General features: G+C 33.9%; 1 protein-coding gene across 4 annotated transcripts in view; it reads right to left on the bottom strand.

Moving 5' to 3' along the window:
- Irak4 (interleukin 1 receptor associated kinase 4) overlaps positions 1–13,142 on the bottom strand; it is a 65,872-nt gene that overhangs the window by 50,892 nt on the left and 1,838 nt on the right. For 3 of the 4 annotated variants that reach the window (XM_074083183.1, XM_074083184.1, XM_074083182.1), the window contains exons 2-7: positions 11,112–11,216; positions 7,212–7,381; positions 4,891–5,036; positions 3,938–4,120; positions 3,226–3,386; positions 2,416–2,480 (exon numbers count right to left, since the gene is read on the bottom strand). In XM_074083183.1, the coding sequence (XP_073939284.1) occupies positions 2,416–2,480; positions 3,226–3,386; positions 3,938–4,120; positions 4,891–5,036; positions 7,212–7,372 (716 nt within the window). In that variant the 5' untranslated portion in view covers positions 7,373–7,381; positions 11,112–11,216. Of the gene's footprint in view, positions 1–2,415; positions 2,481–3,225; positions 3,387–3,937; positions 4,121–4,663; positions 4,765–4,890; positions 5,037–7,211; positions 7,382–11,111; positions 11,217–13,142 lie in introns of those variants that run through there. The other variant, XM_074083185.1, reaches the window with a different exon arrangement.

The raw sequence follows: 13,142 nt of genomic DNA, 5'->3' as shown, positions 1-13,142 counted from the left end.
TATCAAACTTAGATTTTAATAGAAAAAAAGACAAAATTTTTCATAAAGTTTTCTTTTACTAATACTGATTGACATTAGAAGCAAAATCTCTTTATTTCATAGTCAAAGCTCAGTAGTTAAGATCACTGGAACTTCATAGTTTAGTTAAGGACTACATTAATGCTTATCATTGGTCAGCACAGGTTTCAATGATGCAGAAAGAAGATTTCAAGAAGTCTGTTGAAACTTCTGTAACATTTTCAAGAATTCACTAATCAAACAATCTCTTACCCACTCAAAGCTCTGATTTAAGGAACCACACCTAATCTAAACATTTCTGATCTTTAACTACATCTGATTGCCTATAACCTAATTTGAGTGTTTTTATATACTTGAGAGTAATAAAACTAAACAGAACTACAGTACAACAAATCTGCAGGCATCTGTGGTTCAGCAGAGAGAAAACAAGCTGAGTTCAAAGTGCTAAGCTGAAAGTTCAGGTCTGTATCTCTTAGATGTGTAACCTATGACACGCTAACAACTTCATGAGCCTTAGTTCTTTTATCTGCCTTATGCAGAAAATAGCACCTATTATATAACATGGAAGCTGTAAGAATTAACTGACCAAGTACATGAGAGCCCAGAAATGAGCCTGGCACATGACAAATGCTCCATCTAAGCATGTACTTGTTTCAAAATGATCTACAAATCTGGCATTTCCTTACATTAAATCAGAATTCTACCCTCATAAATATTTTGAGAAGTATAAAAGTTAAATGCTCCATTTTCCACCAAATTAGCATATTTTATATATGCACAGTTAACATTTATTGAGCTTAGGCTATGTATGATACTGTAATTATTCACCTGCTTTATTTAATCTTCACAATACAGTACTATAATTACCCCATTTTACAGATGAGAAAACTAATGGATAGCGAGTTAGGAAACCTCACCAAGGTTATTCTGCTAGTAAGGTCCAGAGGTTGACAGTTATTAAAATAGTAGTACTATTCAGTGGTGGTAAGGGGGCAATGACATTTGAATGGGAATATAAATAACCCTAACTTGGGGCTGGGGTGTAGTTCAGCAGTAGAGGGTATGCTGAGCATTCACACAGCTTTAGGTTCAACCTTCAGCATCAGAAAAAAAAAACCATTATCTTTCTATAAAGGTATTTGGATATATATTTGGAAAGTCTTAAAAAAGTTCTTGCATTCCGACCTAGTAAGTCTTTGAGGACTTACGGTGATGAAATAAGCAAAAGTACTTTAGACTTATGTATAAAGATCTTTAAAGGAAGTTTAATTTGTAATTTTGAAAGTTAGAAAAAAACCTAGTAGGATCATAGTTAAATATAATATGATCTTCATATATATTAGACCATTAGAAATAATTTTAAATGTTTTCAAATTATTTTTAATGACAAGAAAATACTGCAAACACATCATGAAGCAAGTACGTCAAAATATTAGTAATGTAATGTCTGAGTGAAACATTTAAGAGATCTTTTTTATTATTAAAAATATTATCCTATCTTTCTCATATTACGTACTTTAGGCAAGTTACTTTTAGAATTAGAGAATGGAAGTAGGGGTGGGGAGAACAAATCCTGAATAAAGAGTTTTGACCATTCTTTCAGTGTGTATTACGTTTACTGCACATGAATCAATTTTAGCCTACTAATTATTTTACGAGGTCAAACTAACAGAAGTAATAATTTACAGCAATAGTCTCATGGATGTTACTTGTTAAATCCCAACAGGACTCAGATCAAAAGCTCAGGCTATGGAGTCAAATTGACTGAATCCCATCTCTGACACTAAAAGACCTTGGACAAGTTATTTAATGTTTTAAAATCTTAGTTTTTTTAAAAAGAAAGGAGGTTGTAGTAGTTTTTCTGAGAAGTAAATGAGTCAATACACATAAAATACACAGCAGTATCTGGCATGTTGCATACACTCAAATATCAACACTCTGATTATTAAAATACACTTCCTGATTTGTTTCTCCTATACTTCCAGATGATATTCAATAGCTTTCCAGAATTCAGGGTCAATGCCGTCTAAACATCTTTATATATAATACTTGCCTAGTTCCTTTAAGAGTATTAAATAACCTAAGGGTCTATTATTCTAAAAATAGTTTTATAAAAGTATTTCTACAATTGATTTCTCACAAATTCTGGGAACATAAAACATGATAATGAAAGACAGTTGAAATTCTAAGTAACTTTGTTATGATTTAAATTAGTGGCTGCTGTTTAATCTGCAGTCAATGAGTACATGTAGTCATAGGTCTGAAAAGTTCAAAGTATTAGTCTTAACCCTTTATTTTAATTTTATATACTGTACCTGTGAATGTCCATAGCATACCAGCTTCATTATACCTTTCTTGTTCATTTTCTCTGTATCACACTGACAAATTAACACTTACTTTGCCATTACTTTTATTTCTTGATCAAACTGTTGTTTCAGTTCCTCAGTACCAATGTCAACCATCTGAAAAACAAAATAATATACCACATAATACATCACAAAACCCCATGGCTCTGAAAGCTAGACGAATACTCAAGAGATAACTGGCTGATCAGCTTCCTTTAAAATAATAAGGCATTATTCTCCTCATTTTATAGTGCAATTGACTCTAGCAATATTAGTGATTTGCTTCAGGTCCATGGTTAGTAAATGGAAAAAATTATAAATTACACTCTATGGCAATTTTCAAAAAGAATTTTGTGTAAGCAGATTTGAACACAAAAAGAAAAATCAAAACTTGTTAAAGTATTTACAACATATGAGAGACAGTGACTGTATAATCTACCCATAAAATTATTCCTATTTCTAGGGTACAACAGAGGTAGAACGTTATCAACAAGTAAAAGATGAACACTCAACCAAAATGGGAACAAAGGACACAAACAAAATTTTCAATCTTTTTTTTCTTAGTATCTATTTTCTAAGCCTTATTTTTAAATGAGAAAAGTAATACAAAGAAGTATACTTAAATAATATTTATATGAGTTTTTCTTAGTATCTTACCATTTTAATCTTGATTGTGCATGAGGCATGTGTGCATAACTGCATTTTTCTAGCTCTCAACAGATTCTTAAATGTTAAGATCTACCAGTTTAGGTTTGCATTTATTTAAAGAAAATACATGCTAAAATAATAACTTAAAGTTTATTATATCATACACTATGAAGCAAATCTTCCTTTTATTTTTTTATTCCTGAAGATAACTTACTGCTGTAAGCTTCTTCACTGCCACAGTTGTATTGTTCACGTAGCCTTTATACACAACTCCAAATCCTCCCTCTCCCATTTTATTTCCACCAACAGAAATGGGTCGTTCATCAAAATCATTTGTGACACTCTTTAACTCATAAAATGAAAAACTGTGGAAACCTGTAATGTCAAAAAAGCAAAGAAAAAGTGCTGAAATAAAAATGAAATTGGTATAAATAATTCTGATATTCTCTCAGTTTGAAGATTCTGCACACACATGCATGCGTGTACACATAAGAATGCAACTTTGGATTAGCAGGATAGGAGAGGCTGAAATCATTTTTAAAATATGAATTGTAATCATTATGAGAACTATGCCTACTTATCCAATCCACAAAATACTCTATTCCCACTTCCAAAATTCTATTCACATATCTTGCTGAGTTAACTCTACCCCACCAAACTCCAGTTACATTTCTTTTATCTGAAAAGAAAGTTACTTATTTTTTTTAAGCTTTTGTGGTTGCTTGCATATCCTATTGCCTCTAATCACTGATAATACACTGATTAATATAGTGAAATGATACTTAACAAATATGAAGGAAAACACACAAAAGAGCATTGGTGATGTGCTTTCTGAGTATTTCACAAACCAAAGGAGAGGTTTACTTTGAAATAGTGCTTGTCATAATGACAAATCCACTACTAGAAGGGACTGAAAATGTACTTACGTGTATCACCAACTTCTAAACCTTTATTTTCTGGACTTGTGGAGTCAGGTGGCACATAGTTTTGTTCAAGATTTTGCATAGGTATCACAGATATTCTGTCTCTTTCAGAGAAAGGCATCTGTTTCTGTGGAACTGTTACTGCCTCTCTAGAAGGTAGGGTATTAACAATTTGGGGAACAGCATCTGCCAAATAGAATAATATATAGGTTGTCCTTAGATAAGAAAAGCATTTGTGAAAAAGTTAAACTAAGAACTCAGTTCATTCCAGTTTTAAGGGGTTAGCCCTGTGTTCTCAGAGCTATGTAGGAAGATGTTGTCAGTTGTGATAAACATGGATATTGAGAGTAAGGCAGTGTTTTAAAAAGTGGTCCAAGAGCCACTTGTATCAGTGGCCCTGAAATACTTGTTTAAGAATACAGACCTTGAACTCATTTTCAGAATTCTGATTAAGTGGGACTGGGACAGAGCACAGGACATGTTCAATAAGAACCCTAAGTGATTTTTAGGTACAAAAAATGTTGAGAACCATTGGTATAAATAACCTCAAAGGGAGAAAAGTAAGGCTATGAGGAAGGCAGTCAGACACTAACACACCAGAATGCAATGTAAGGAAGTCATGATCATAAGAGTTTCATCAGGATGGAAGTTTGAAGGTGGAAAAAAGCAAAAACTCAAAAGAAAAACTAATTTCTTATAGCATACACTAGATGTCTAACACAAAATTACCTGACTTTAATGGGCTCAGACTCATTATGAAGCTTCCATCATCTTAGCACCACAGTCTGCAATGCCCTACATCTGGGATGCTTGGTAAAAGTTAGGGAGAGCTGAAAGAATGAAAGGGACTCACACATCAGGTTTGTTAAGAGAAAAAGTAAAAGAAGAAACATTTTTGTTTCTGCTTTGTTATCTTTCCACCCTAGTTGCCAACACCCTGGTCACACCCAGTTTACCTGGCAGCAAAAGACTTGCAGGAGCAAAAAACTCATTTTGGACCAAAAGATCTACAAGATCACCAACAGTGCAATTTGTAGTACCCCAGTCAAACAGTAATTCAGAAGTGGGACTTTTTCCAGTTTGAATTAATGCTTCGAATCTCCTTAAAAGCAAGTAACAAAGAAATAAAATTAATAAATGAAAATAGGAGCTAATACTCTGTCCCTGTCTTGCTCACAGCCCCACCTATAAATATTAAAGGGACAGCAAGAAAACCAGCAAGAATTAAAGTGAGACAGGAAAGATAGGCAGGAAAAAAGATGAAAAAGATGAGGTTAATAAAAGTTAACATTTCCTGAGCACTTACTGAGTATTTACTCAGTGGACTACAGGATACATACACGTGAACTTGTTTAAAAATATTATGATTTTATTTGTTTACTAAATAGAAAGCCAGGCTTGGCAGGGTAGCGTAACCAGGTCTGAGCCACACAGTCAATAAGATGTACCCTAACTGAGATACAAATGTCTCTTGACAAAGTATGTGCTTTAAACCTACTTAGCTATATTTTTTTCTACATGACATATTAACACTAATAGCAATATAATTTTTAACAAATAAGTTTACTTTATTAAATAGAATATACGTAGTTTAGGGAATTATTCCTTTGATCTTAACTATATTAGAAAAACAGATCCCTTTTTTCATTCCATTTCTTTAAAATTAAAAATAAGTTTTATAAAGTAACACTGAAAATTTAACTAATAGAGCTTTTTTCTGTTTTTCCTTCAAAGTTTTTACTTTTACTCTAAAAAATTTCAAACATAAAAAAAGTTGGAAGAATAACACAATGAACAGCTCTTCACCTACATTTACCAACTGACCAATTGGTAACATTTTGCTACATCTGTTTTTTCTCTCTTTCTGGGTGTTGAGAGTATAGGTTGGGTGTAGCATGTCTTGTTGTCTAGATTTACCTGAATAGTTGCTTATTATTAAATTCAGGTTAAAATGTTTGATAAGAATACCATACAGGAAATAATATGTTCTTCCCACTGTATCACATCCAGAGGTACAACAATGGCATTTTGTAGTGACTGGTAGCACCAAATTTGATCATTTGGTTGAGGAGGTATGTTTCAAATTTCTTCATGACAACATTATCTCCCCTTCCCCTACTTTTTTGTGGTACTGGAGTTTGAACTCAGGCCCTCACTACTTGAGCCACAATGCGTTTTGCTTTTGAGATAGGGTCTCCCTTGCTTTTTCTGGGCTGGCCTTGAACTCATGATCCTCCTGCCTCCATTCCCAAGTAGCTGGGATTACAAGTGTGAATCAACATTTCTGGCTCCTTTTCCCCTTCTTAATGCATAAATTGCTTGTGGATAATACTTGAAATTTTGTATATATTGTGTTCATCAACCACCTTCCATGACATGCTGTTAGGCTTACTGATAAGCCTCTGTGAAATGACTAACATTGGTGGTTGTAAATTGGTAACTTTTTAATTCTATCATCATTCTAGTCAGTTTTTGCAAGCATTATTCTGTAAAGAAGAACTTTTTCTTTCTACAACCATTGCATCTATCCTTCATAAGTTTTTAATGATATTAAGAAAAAACTATCTTTAAAATCTGGCTTTCAAGTTCTAAACTTGAGCTTCTTCCAAATAGTTTAAAACAGTTAACCTTCATGTAAAGAAAACATGTATGAAGGATTTCCTGGAGAGATTAATGTGAAACACAAGACTTTTGGTTTTTTACCAGGCTAACACTGAAAAACAGAAAAAAAAATTCCTCTTGCTATCAAAGACAAGATTTTGATGTAAGCTTTAACTGTAATGACTGACAAAAATAAAATCTACACTTACGTTTTACATTAAATTAAACAGAAAGGACAAGAGAGGAAATAGAAATTATTTGAAGATAGTGCTAGAAAATCCTGGCTAAGATCTAAGAATTCTGTTGACAGATATGCTTTCTTACAAGGAACAATTTTAAAATGTCAGCTTTAAGAATTGCCAAAATACATTGTTAAGGATGCCTTACAGATTCACACACTTAGGAGAATAGACTCAGAATGTTTTAACTGTTCTTGGCTCCACAAACAGGGGAAAAGTAGGAATCTTGATTCTAACTGGAAACCTCATTTGCAAGATCATGGTATTAGTGCAGTTGACATGCTAGAGAATGGAGCAAAAATTGAAAAAAAAGTTTTTGTTTTTTACTATTGTCTACTCTATAGCACCTTCTAACCTTCAACATAAGATAGATAGTATTTATATCTTAATCATGCTTGTGATGTAAGAATTTAAAAAGAAAAAGAATTTTATGTTACCTTATGTGAAACTGATTGTATCTATCATCACCAGATGGCTTTTTAATAGCCACGGCTAATTTCTTCCATCCTTCTTGAGGATCGATAAAATCTGATAGCTTCCTAATTAGTCCAACATTGAGGTTGCGCACATATGTTGATGGTGTTATTGGTTTGTTCATCTTCTACTCCTGAAATATGAAAAAATCTCAGTCATTTTTATAATAGTTTCAGAGATGACATCTGTAAGCTGATAAAACATGTTTTCCTATATTGTATGGAATGTTGATAAATGATTTTACCATAATAAACACTCCAAAGACAATTTTCTGATTTCCTAAGAAGAAATCTAAATTTAAATGCATTTTCTAACTGTCCTCTGAGTTTGCTTCCACCTTTAAACATAAAAAAGGACTTTGTTCTTACACTGATATTTTCCAAGTAAAATTTATACAAAGGAGCAGAAAGTGTACTTTATTTGCAAAATTCCCATGTGTTCAGGAATCAAAACTTATTAATAAAAGATTTTCTTTCAATTTGAAATATTTTTTTCATGCAATTCTTATGTTATGAAAAATTTATGCAATACTTTTTGGTAAAGGTAAAAAATGTACTCATATAATTTGTATAGCATTAAAAGATATATGTTCCTTTCAGATATTTCTCATATAGCATACTTCTTTCTAAAAAGATACTTCAAAGAAGTATTGTTCACCACTTCAACTCCTCTTTAGACAGAATCCTTACTTTTTTTCTATCCTCTTTTCTTCTACTGCTGTCAGGGCTAAGTCTCAGACTTTCCTCTATACCAGAGCTGCTGAATATTGTTGTAGAAAAATACATAGCTGAACTGAGTAGTGTGAACACAAACTTATAACCCCTTTCAACAACACCGCTATTAATCCTGGTATGCTTCTCTCACTGTCCTTAGTGACTGCTCCATACTTTCACCTTTCTCTGGGTGTTCTCCATGTCCCCCACTCTTAGTAGATGGTAATCTTTCCTTCTAATTAATGAAGAGAAACACACTCAGGTACGACTCTTTCAATTATTTCTCCTTCCTCATAATTTTTTATTTTAAAAATATAAGTTATATTTTGGAGTAAATAGTATATTCATATGGTATGAAATTAAAGCAGTAAAAAACCAAAAACCTCTCTGTATCCTATGCTTCCATGATAGTGTTTACCTCTTTTGACTTCTTTGACCATATCTAGACAGGTTTAGTTTCCCCCATCTAATTATCTTTCATCATTGCAAAATATATTTGTAATAATACATTTAGTTACTTATTTACTATCTGTCTCCCTCATTAGACTTAAAGCTTCAGGAATTTAGGGACCATGATTATTTTATTCATTGATATATACCTAGTGACATGTACATATTGAATGTGAAGTGTGTGGTATGGCTTTGATCTGAAATGTCTCCTACAAGTTCATGTGCTGAAGGCAGCACTGTTCAGAGATGGGATCTTTGAGAGGTGAATGGATTATGAGAACTCTCACCTTATCAATAGATTAAGCCATCAATGGATTCATAGTTTAGTGGGCTATTGGGAGGTGGCAGAACTTTAGGAGGTAGGGGCCAGCTGGAGGAAGTAGGTCACTGGGGGTGGGGGGGGGCATGCCCTTTAAGGGTATGTTTTGTCCTGGTCCATTCCTTCCTGTTCCCCTCTCTCCTTCTTGGCCACTATGAGGTGAGAAGCTCATATGCTCTCCTCTATGATGTTCTGCCTCACCACAAACCAAGAAACAATGAATTGAAACCTCTGAAACTGTAAACCAAAATAAATCTCTTCCTTTCAATTGAGTTTCTGAAGTATTTTATCATGGCAATGGAAAGATGACTAACTCTGCATTTTAGGAAAGAATGCATTATTGCTGAGAACTACACAAGGTGACTTAGGTATTTCACTTAAGACTCCGTAGTAACTAACACAATTTTTTAACCTCTGTTCTACAAAAGTAGTAAGCAAAAGATCTAGATCTTGAACTCATGCCTGACTCCAAAATTCACACCACACAACCCCATGTCTATAACTTGATGCACTGTTCATGTAATTGTATTTTCTAGAAGGACTATTCCTTTCTTTTTATTCATTTGTAATTCAGCATCCATATATATCAGGCTTCATACTGATCAATAGGAGCACAAAGAAATTATCTTTGTTTTCAAGTTGCTTACATTAGCAAATTATACAATTAAAATGAGTGATAAATGTTGTAAGAGATATGTTTTACAGTGCTACAGGTCCCAAAGAAGGAGATTAAACAGAGGCAGTCAAAACTGGTATACCAACACACATTTGGTTGAGTAAGAGATCAGAAGGAAGAGTGAAAGTAATGAGGAGAAATCAAAAGGAAATTCCAGGTGGAGGGAGCAGTACAGAAAAGGGTAGGAGGACATAGATTAGGGTTAAGCAAGGAAGCTAACCACAGACTGCATGTGTTTAAGTGAAAACAGATAAGGTTAGATCATTCACCTTTTATGCTAAAACAAGGCAATGGCTTAAAGTGATACTATAAATTACAGGGGAGCCACTTTAGAATTTTTTTTTTCTTGGCAGTACTGGGGTTTGAACTCAGGGCCTTACACTTGCTAGGCAGCTGCTCTACCACTTGAGTCACTCTATCACCCTTATTGTGTTGTGTATTTTCAAGACAGCCTGGGGCTGGCTTCAAACCATGATCCTCCTGGTCTCTGTTTCCTGAATAACTAGGATTTCAGGGTATTTTTTTTTTTTTTGCAGTACTGAGATTTGAACTTAGGGCCTACACCTTGAGTTACGCCACCAGCCCTTTTTTCTGATGGGTTTTTTTTTAGATACGGTCTCACAAACTATTTGCCTGGGCTGGGTTTGAACTGCAATTCTATTGATCTCTGCCTCCTGAGCATCTAGGATTACAGGTGTGAGCCAAGAGCGGTATTATATAATCTTATTTGGTTAAGTGGAGTCCTCTGGATAAAAAATTGAAGAGATGTATATCTAGGCAAGGAAACCAGTTTGGAAACTTTTGCAATGATCTAGGTAAGCAAAAATGAAGCGTTAAAAAAAAAAAAGCACAGGGTCATGGAATGGAGAAGAAGGTAACAAAATGATATTATGAGGGATCAGCTATTAGAGGAAAGGGAGAGAGAGGAAAAGGAAAGTGAGGAAACAATGAAGATGGTTCCTGGTTTTGTGAAATACCTACCTCCAGCACCATCTTGGGGAACTGGCATCAGGTACCTACACAAATGGTCTGGAACTTAGCAGAGAGGTTTCAGCAAAGAATGCTCAAGTATTCTGATATGTGAATTGGAAGCAACAACTTGTTGTTGGAACAACAAATTAAAATGAGGTTGCATATTAGGAATGCATTCAGTGGGAAGGAATGTAGTGAAAGAAGAACTTTAAAATAGCACTGATAAGTCATAGCAGTAAGAAGAAAACCAGGACAATAGCCTATCAGAGATTTCTAGAATGGGTGATAGGTTGGTATAAAAGACTGAGAAATCAAATAAATACCGATGGGTATGTTTGATCCCAAAACCAAGAGAGGCCACAGTTAACTTAAGAACAGGTATAGTGGAACAGTGAGTGAACAGTAAAAGTGAATTTTACTAGCTGGAAGGAAGAAAGATAGAAAGAAGGAAGATAGTAGTTCTTAAACTCTATCTTGGGATCACTTTACACACTTAAAAATTATTATGGACCCTAAAGAGTTTTTGTTTATGTCAGCTGTATCCACATCTACCATTGTTTACCAGGTTAGAAAATGACTGAGAATTTTAAAAATTACATATCAATTCATTTAAAATAACCATTATATATACATATGTAACAAAAATATATTATGCATGGAATATAAAATTGTTTTCCAAAGAAATAAAAGAATGACATTATTTTATAGTTTTATAAATCTCTTTAATGCTTACGTTACTGGAAGACAGTTGAATTCTCACATCTGCTTTTGCATTCAATCTGCCATGTTACTTTGGTTACAGTATATGAAGAAAATTCAGCTCCACACAGACATATAGCTGGAAAAGGGAGGGGTATTTTAATAGCCTTTTAACTGAGTAGTAGATATTTTTCTCTGACACTAAAGTTTGGTAAAAAATGATTTCCTAAAAAATACAATGTGGAATTTGAAGAATCAATGACCACTGCACATCAAAATCCAGTGCACAATGATTCTTTTACCTATATGTGATTTTGACCTCATAAACCTCCTGTAAGAGTCCCAGGGACCCAAATTACACCTTTGAGAACTGCTCGTGCAAGAGTTTAAGGCTTAAACTGGTTGATGACACAAATAAGATAGTAAAGAGAAAATAGGCAAGGAGGTAATCCTTAAATAAAAGAAAATCTCTTCTTCTCAATCTAAAAAGAGAGCACCAGAGGCTTGGATACAGATACATTTGGAGGGAAAGAGAAAGTTCCCAAATGATGTAATTTTCCCTGTGAAGTAGTCATCTAGGACGAGGTAAAAGAACTGCCCAAGCACATTAAGGGCCATCTGCTAAATGCCTACTAGTCCTCCAAGCCCAATTTTCAAAAGACTTTTCCTGACAGTCAATTCTTGATCCAAAATGTCACCTTGTCATTCTTCCAGTATAACAATTATTATTGTTTGATTCTGCTTTCTCTGCCAATCACTGTGTTCTCATGGACAGGGACCTAATCAAATTCACTTCAGCAGCTATGCAAAAACATTTGTGTTGAATGAGACTGATTTTTCAAAATATAAGAAATCCTATCTAGCTATAGATTTTGCAGTTGCCCCGCTTACATTTTCTTTATTAACCAGATTTCTGCCTACTGTAGGAAATACATACAATGTGTTAAAGAAAGTTAGTGAAGGTGAACTAGATAGTAATTTAAAAAACTACAGCCAAAATGTAGGATGTTAAGAATAAAAACAGGCTATCTTAGTGATAGAAATTAATTTTGTAGCTCTTCTGCACTCAGATTTCTAGTACAGGTGATGGTGTAGGGATACCAGGAAAAGGAAGTCCTTTTGACAACTCTTCCACAAATATAGATCTAAAAGTTCTAAGTCACAGAATTTTATCTTAAGCACATTCACATAACAATCCCAATCACATATTTGTAAGAACCTAACAGGGGTTATCTTTTCATAATGACTTTTATGGTAGTTTTGTTTTTATTTTGCTTTTCAGAATTTTCAGTAATGAAAACTAAACAGTGCAGAAAAACTAAAAGGTGTTACCTTTTTCAAACTATGTGAGATTTACTTTGGTACAGATAGAGTTAATAGAAGCAGAATAGGATGTATTTCTTACAAAGAAATAATAAATATCTCCATGATTGTTTTCTCATATCATTAATTTTAAGCAAAGGAAAACCATTCATATTTTCAAATAAGACAACAGAGACAACCATACAAAGTGAGATGGCAACTGTGAAATATATTAAAATCAGTGTCTCCTCGTGGAACCCAAATGAACTTTCATTCATATGCCTTTGTTCTCAAAGTATAGTGCTCCAAATGGGAGTTGAAAACATTCTTGCCAATGGAATTAATAAATTTTAAAAAACTGCTTCATTTTCACTCTGAGCAGAGAGAGGGATTCCATAGAGGTGGACAGAAGATGGACTTTGAGGTAGCATGCATCTGGGTTCTAGCATAGTCAACTATGACCAGTCAGTAAATTAATGTCTCTGGAACTTGGATTCTTCATCTAAAAACTGGAGATGCTAATACCTAAGAATTTTGTAAGTGCTGAAATTAACAAGTACAATAATAGGTGGTCAAAAGTTGTAATTATTATTTTCTGGCATAAGTTATTCTTACATATTGTTTTGTAAGCAAATGTGCAGAGTTTTGTTAAGCTCAACTTTCACAACAATGGTGAAGGGTTATGGGTAGCATACAAAGAAGAGATCTGAGGAGATAGCTAAGCTTTTCAGAAGGTGGTAGTATGATTTTATCAAGCACAGCA

This window comes from Castor canadensis, chromosome 8 (genome assembly GCF_047511655.1).
Source record: "Castor canadensis chromosome 8, mCasCan1.hap1v2, whole genome shotgun sequence".
Lineage (NCBI taxonomy): Eukaryota > Metazoa > Chordata > Mammalia > Rodentia > Castoridae > Castor > Castor canadensis.
The sequence above is the reverse complement of the archived record's forward strand: the minus strand, read 5'-3'. Positions and strand labels throughout refer to the sequence as shown.